Source organism: Jaculus jaculus, chromosome 8, assembly GCF_020740685.1.
Source record: "Jaculus jaculus isolate mJacJac1 chromosome 8, mJacJac1.mat.Y.cur, whole genome shotgun sequence".
Taxonomy (NCBI): domain Eukaryota; kingdom Metazoa; phylum Chordata; class Mammalia; order Rodentia; family Dipodidae; genus Jaculus; species Jaculus jaculus.
In genome coordinates this window covers 129470453-129477807 of record NC_059109.1, presented here as the reverse complement: position 1 = coordinate 129477807, position 7355 = coordinate 129470453, and the positions used below count along the sequence as shown (strand labels likewise).

Sequence of the window (7355 nt, the reverse complement as noted above, 5' to 3'; positions counted from 1 at the left end):
AGAGAGAGAGAATGAGTGTGCCAGGGTCTCTAGCCACTGCAAACAAACTCCAGACACATGTACTACCTTGCACATCTGGCTTATGTGGGTCCTAGAGAATCAAACCTAGGTGCTTTGGCTTTGCAGGCAAGCACCTCAACCACTAAACCATCTCCTCAGCCCATAAATATTTTTTAAAGTAAGTATTTTGTTCTCCTCAGCAAAGGATGTCCCCATGCTGAGCCTCAGGTCCCCACACACCATCAAAAGGGACTCCTGTCAATTGCCTCAGAGGATACAGGGGGAGTCTGACCACCCAAAGGCCTGGATCCCAGCACCCCAGCCATCCTGGCCTGCCCTCAATTTATCCAGGAGCCTGCACTGCCCCGCATGTGGCCAAGGCCAATGGCCTCATCAGAATCCCCACAAGAGGGGCAGCAGCAGGTGGCCGTCAGGACATAACATGTCTGGCGTTCCTGCAGGTCCATTAGGGCCAGGCAGAACTTGGGGTGGGGGTGTTGGGAGGGGGTAGGACACCCACCAAGGATTGGTTTGGGGACACAGGGAGTAGGTAGAGCCCAAGAAATCAATTTACTCTGCTGCTCTTGAGGCACTGACCTTGCCTCTATGCCTCAGTTTCCTCATCAGGGAAGGGGAAGGGAAAATAGCAGTAGATCACTGGGGGTTACAATGTGCTCCCCCCAGACACAAAATGGCCTGGATATCCATGGCCTCACAGTGCCTGACACTACCTACACAAGACCATCATAAGAGGAGGAAAAGATGATGACATCAAAATAAAAGAGAGACTGAGATGGGGCAGGGATATGATGGAGAGTGGAGTTTCAAAGGGGAAAGCGGGGGAGGGGAGGGAGGTTATTACCATGGGGTATTTTTTATAATCGTGGAAGTTGTTAATAAAAAAATTTGAAATAAAACACCTAAGTACGCAGGCTGGTGACCAGAGCGGAGACACTCAGTACCCTACGACTCCGTCGGCTTCAAGTGGCCCAGGCAGGTCATCTCTTCTCAGAAGCCCTCAGGGACCACCCCTCACCTCCCTGCCCACTTTTCCTCCTTCAGAGTCCTTGCCCCCACCTGTCATTATCTTGTTCCAGTGTCTGTCTGTCCTCATAAGCTGTCACTTCCACCTCAGTCGCCACTCAACTCCGACTCTGGCAAAGGAGTTGGCACACAGCAGGGGCTCAATAAACGTTTGCTGAGTACATGAAACATAACTGGGAGAAGAGATCTCAGGGCTGGGAGGATGGCTCAGTGGTTAAGGCACTCGCCTGCAAAGCCAAAGGACCAACATTCGATTCCACAGGACCCATGCAAGCCAGATGCACAAGGTAGCGTCTGAAGTTGGTTTGCAGCAGCTGGAGGCCCTGGTGTGCCCATCCTCTCTCTCCCTCTCAAATAAATAAAATATTTTTAAAAACTAAATAAGGGGACTAGAAAGACGGCTTAGCGGTTAAGGCGCATGCCTGCGCAGCCTAAGGACTCAGGTTCGATTCTCCAGGTCCCACATAAGCCAGATGCACATGGTGGCGCATGCGTCTGGAGTCTGTTTGCAGTGACTAGAGGCCCCGCCATGCCCATTCTCACACACACTCTCTCTTCCTCTCTCTCTAATAAATAAATAAAAATAAATCTTGTAAAACAAATAAACTAATAAGGCTGGGTGTGATGCACAGGCCTTTAAGACCAACACTCGGGAGGCAAAAGTAGGAAGATCGCTGTTGAGTCTGAGGCCAGCTTGAGACTACTTAGTGAATTCCAGGCCAGCCTGGGCTAGAGCAAGACTTCACCATGATAAGCCAAAAAAATAAATACGTAAATCTCAGAGGTGAAGCCTAAACAACCCCGGCGAGTCTGAACAGGACGGGGGGAGGGTGGCATTCCTGCTAGAAGAAACAATTCCCCCTCCTGCTCCTGTGCCAACTTCTGCCCTTCGCTGTGCAAACTTGGACGAGTCACTTCCCCTCTCTGAGCCTCTTTGCGTGGCAGAAAAAATAAAATGCCAATAACAGAAGAGCTGGAGTCAGGACAGGGCCCCAGCTTTCCCTTCTGACACGCACTTTCCTCCCGGGTAAAGTCACCGGGCTGTGGGCTGGTTGCATAACAATACGGTGAGAAATCAAGTCAACCCTCCGGTCCTGAGCAGACAGGGCGAGAGTGAGAGTCTGGGCTCCCAGCGGGCCTACGTGGCCAAAACCCACTGGAAGGGGGTGTAGGGGACATGGCTGTCCCTGGCAGGCAGGAGACAGCAGGCTAACCAGGCCCAGGCCCCATAAGCTGACCTCACACTGCCATGCCCCCCATCCAGGAGCCCCACCCCCAAGCCCTTAAGCTCGGTGGTGTGGTCCATGGGGTGGATGTCACCTCATCCAGGACACCTCTCATGTCCGTTGGCATGGCCCCCATCAATCCTATACTGACCTGTCAGAGCCCTTGGCCCTCCCACTGCTTCTCTGGAGACCTCAGAACCCCTTAGCTGGTTTTGAACCAGGGTCCTTCACTCGAACTTGGGTGTCTGACTGTGGGGCTGGGCAAGGAGTCCTCCAGGAGGGGCCCACGATTTGGGATGGGGGCAAGGCCGACAAATCTACCTCAGAGCCCCAGACTCCCTACAGACTCGGGAAGTCAATGAAACCTTCATTCCACCTTGAGCAGAAATCTCACTTCTGTGGCCTCAAGTTTCCTCTGCTGGAAAATGGGTACAAGGCTTTGCCTGGCTATCTATGTAGATTCAAGGGATTCCATCCCTAGAAGATGTGGCCTTCCTCTCCCCAGCTCCACTCCTAGCAGCAGAGCTGATACGCCCTCAAAGGCCCTGAAAGACGCCACCAAGATGCTGGGCCATGGGTTTAGACTGATCTGGGCTTTAGGGTCTCCACAGGCCTCCAACAACCTTAGCATTAGCTCTGTGGCACGGGGTACCACAAGTCACCATTCGTGCCCATCCTGGAGGCTCCCACAAGGAAAGGGAAGGAACAGCGGCCTCCATTCTCAAGCCTCGGTGGCAGCCATTCCCAGGACCTGAGGCAGCCCTCCCGGCTCTAATGCGGAGGTCACAGGGTGCCCACCTCCCATGAGGGTTAAAAGAGAAGCGGGCAGCCCAGGGTTCGCCAGACACCAGCCCCCAAGCACGCACCCGACAAGCTCACCCAGCAGGGGGACCCGGGTGCCAAACGCCAGGCACCTCACAACAAAAGTAAGAAGAGCAGGCGCTTATATAACCCCTCTGGTGTGCCAGGCGCCATGGGACATGGAGGATCCACTAAGTCTCCTCGGCTCTCAGGAACGCTGCCCTGCTGTAGTGGGCTACGGAGAGCATCTGAACGGGAATAAAAAGGAGGGGCGGTCCAGGCTCCAAACCCAGCTCAGCCACCCTCAGCCAGCAGGTGAGGCGGTGGGAGGAGAGGTCGGCGACCACCCTCCACCTGGCCCCATCTCTCTCCAGCTGCGGAGTCACACAGATCAACCAGACACCCCAGCTGATTCTCCCACACACCCATGCACACTCACCTCTGTTTGCACACACACCAAGCCCCCTCCTACATCACACTCAGCAAAAGAATCGGTGCGCTGCCCAAGACCAAGACCTACAAGCCGTCTGTCTTACAGTCTGTCACTGCCTGGTCCCCAAACACAGGACAAGGGCCACAAACTTCCCAACTCCACTGAACAGAAGCAGGACACTATGGACCACAACCCCAGAAGCTAGGCTCCCTCCCAAGCAAAGTTCTCCAGCCCAGTCCCCAGCACCCAAAGGTGCTGAGTCACCCTGAAAGCCTGACCCAGCACTCTTGCTGCCTTTACTGGGGGTGGAAGGGGAGAGAGGGAACGGCACCCCATCTGCCAGGGGAGGAACAGGGAAGGAGGAACCCCAGCTGTGACACCCCCATTCACCCTCCACACAAACCCAAAAATAGCCCTCAAGCTCCCTACACACCAGAAACACAAAAAACCTCCCATAAATCCGAAGCCAGGAGGTGGGGAGGAAAAAAAAAAAATAAGTAAATAAAAGGGCAAAACAAAACCCAAAAGCCAACTACTGCCCCCAAAAGGCTTGTCACCGTTCTGGAAAAAAAAAAAAAAAAAAAGTTTATTAAAAGTGTCCTTACTTTAATGCTTGAAACGGAAAAGATTCCCAAAATATACATACGCCTCTTTTCTCATAGAAATAGATTTTTTTTATAATACAAAAAAAGACCAAAAAAAAAAAAAACCAACAACAACAACAACAAAAACAACATCAACAGCGAGAACCCCGTAGGAACATCTTTAAGCGATTACTCAGGGCCCCGGCTGACAGTTACACGTGGGTTGCGTCAGTCCCGTGTCCACACGCGCTCAGCCACGTTTAACCGATTGCATCAACTTTGAAAGCGGCCCGCCCCGCCGGCCCGGCCCGGCCCGGCGCGGGAAGGAGGGAAGGACAGGAGGGAAGGAGGGAGGGAGGGAGGGAGGCACGGGAGGGAGGCCGGGGAGCCGAGTTCGAGTCCACCCTCCCAGGCGCTCTGCTCGGAGGGGCCGGAGGGGAGGCGAGCGGGCGGGCGCCCGGGTCCCCGCGCGCTAGCAGTGTCCCGACGAGGCGAGCAGCGGCTCGGGCAGCTGCTTGAACAAGTTCCGCAGGGTGCTGAGCTCCCGGGACAGCTGCTCCACCTTCTTCTGCAGCCGCTCGTTCTCGGCCGTGAGCTCCAGCACCTTGTGCTGCGTCTCCAGGTTGCGCATCTTGGCCTTGTCGCGGCTCTTGCGCACGGCGATGTTGTTGCGCTCGCGCCGGATCTTGTACTCGTCGCTGTGCTTGTCCACGGCCTTCTTGGCCTTGCTCTTGGGCGCGGGCGCGGGCGCCGGCGCCGCCCCGGGGTAACAGGCGTTCGCGGGGGCCTTGACGTCCGCGGGACTCGGCGTCCCCGGCGGGCTGGACGACGACGACGTGGACAGACTGCCGCTCGAGCCGCTCGGCACGGCCTGGTAACCCAGGTAAGCGCGCAGTGCAAACGGGAAGCCGGCAGCCATGCCCGGCGCGGCCTCGTCTTTACGCTTGCAGTCCGCGGGTTCGAATCCCGGCTCGGCTTTCAGCTCGGAAGAAGAAGACGACGACGACGACGGCGGCGGCGGCGGAGGAGGAGGAGGCGGCGGCGGCGGCGGCAGAGGCGCAAAGCACCCGGGCGGGATGGCCGCGCCCTTGGCGGCGCCCAGGCGGCCCAGGCTCACGTAGCCGTAGTCGGCCGCTTTCTTGCAGTTCTTGGCGCCGTAGTCGTCGGAGAAGAGGTCGGAGAGGAAGTCGTGGTGGCCGGAGGAGGCGGGCGCGGGGGCGGGCGCGGGCGGAGCCGCGTCGAAGGCGTCCGTGGCGGCGGCGGCGGCGGCGGCGGCGGTGGCCGGGGCCGGGGCCGGGGCGCCCAGCGGCTCCAGGTAAGGACTGAAGTCGATGGCGCGCTCGTGCTCACCGATGCTGCCCAGCTCGGCGGCCGGGGCGCGCGGCGCGGCGCGGACCGCGGGGGCCGCCTTGCCGCCGTACGCAGCAGCCAAGCAGTCCGCCTCGTAGTAGAAGTTGGCCACTTCCATGGATTTAAAAGCGGGCGGTGGCGGCGGCGGCAGAGGGAGACATGCTGGGTCCCAGGCCACCAGGCGTTGCATGAACGCGGGAAGCCCGGGGGAAGGACCGGGCCCGCTGGGGTGGCGCGACCTCCGGGGGGATGGTGGTGGTGGTGGTGGTGGTGATGATGATGATGATGGTGATGGTGGCCCGTCGCCGTCCCGGGTGGCCTCGGCCGGGTGGTGGTGGCGGTGTCGGTGGTGGTGGGTGTGCGTGCGCGCGCGCGCGTTTGGGAAGGGTGGTGGGCTCCGCTGCTGCTCGGCCGGGAGACCCCCCTGCCCGGTCCCGTGCGCGGCTCTCACTCGCTCAAGTTCCTCCCGAGCCTGCTTATTTATAAGGCGGCCCCCCTGGCAACGGCTGCGTCACTCGCGCCGGCTCCTCCCGCCGCCGCCACCGCCACCGCCGGAGCGCGTCCGCCCCGCTGCCCCGGGAGGGACCCTGCGGCTGGACGCGCGGCTTGGGGGTGGGGGGCGAGGCCTGCGGGGTGGCCCTCCTCCTCCTCTCCGCCCCCCCGGGGGGGGTCTCGATTCCCCACTCCCCACCTCGGCTGTCCTCTTCTTCCTCCCCCCTCCCGACACACACGCGCGCGCACACACACACACACACACACACACACACACACACACACACCCAACCCCCGCCCTGGGGTGGGGGGGGAGACCGGGAAGGACGCGGGGAGACGCGAGCCCGCCCCCCGGTCCGCCTCTCAGGGCCCCAGGCGACCCGAGAACGGCCGCAGTCCGCCCCCTGCTGGAAGACTGGGTGGCTTCCCGCGTGGGGGGGACACGAGCCAAGAAGGGCGCTTATCCCTGGGGCCGGACCCTGGAGACACCCGCCCCCCCCATCTCCCGCTCCCTCGTGTGACCTGTCCCCACTCTCACCACCAAAAACAACAACAATGTCCTCAACTCTTGGGAAGAGAGGAGGACCCCACGCCTGGGGGGTGGGGGGGAGAATGTCACATTGAGCCATAGGGGGACCCCAGGGTGGGAGAGCAGGGCGGGGATGCGCTCTATTGGGGGGACCTTTATCGGGGTCCATGTTCCCTCCCCAGACCCACCCACCGCACCTGTCTCGCAGCCAGGACCACACCCCACTCCCGCCCAGACCTAGGGGTGGTGGGAAGATAGGGTGGGGGGTGCCAGGCTCTGCCACGCTGTGACTGTGGGTGACTCACTGCGCTTCTCGTGAAGGCTGTCGTTGCCGTTGGTAGTGGGAACGTCCCCGCTATACGCACCCAGTACAAAAACTTCAAACCCTGTGGGCCAAGCAGCATGTTGGATACAAACTGACCCCCACCAATTAACCACTACTGCGTACCCAGAGTGGCATGGCCTCCAGCTCCCTAAATTCTCATGCCAAGAGATTGTCTGTTTATCCTGCCATTTGGGTGAGGTCAAGCCCAGCACCATGGGGGTCCATCCGAGAAAGAAGGGGCACTCTCTTTTAGGGAGTAGGCTAGGCCTGACTCCCCAGGTCCCTTTCTCACCCCTGCAATCTGGGGAGACCGACTGTAGCCAGTGTTGGACTTGAACTGGCCCCAGCCTGGACCACCTGCCTGCTGGATGGGAGAGGGGCAGCTCCCCAGAGCCACGCTTCTGCCGCTCCTAGCCAGGCCATGCGGGCAGAAGCTCCCAGGCTGCCTGGGGCTGACCCCCGACCCACTGACCCCAGCCCTGGCCCCAGCAGGCTGGCGGGCATTACTCAACCTTCTACGTTATCTGCTGAGCTGGGGTGACCTCCGCCCCCAAGAGCCAGAGAAATGACA

The 7355-nt window shown here is 59.7% G+C and overlaps 1 protein-coding gene across 1 annotated transcript; it reads right to left on the bottom strand.

The window, feature by feature from the left end:
• Nucleotides 1-4220: 4220 nt before the first annotated feature.
• Nucleotides 4221-5871, bottom strand: Cebpb (CCAAT enhancer binding protein beta). The gene has a single exon (XM_045157201.1). It carries the CDS (start codon nt 5626-5628, stop codon nt 4561-4563), a length of 1068 nt encoding a protein of 355 aa, XP_045013136.1. The 5' UTR covers nt 5629-5871; the 3' UTR covers nt 4221-4560.
• Between the last annotated feature and the right edge of the window lie 1484 nt (nt 5872-7355).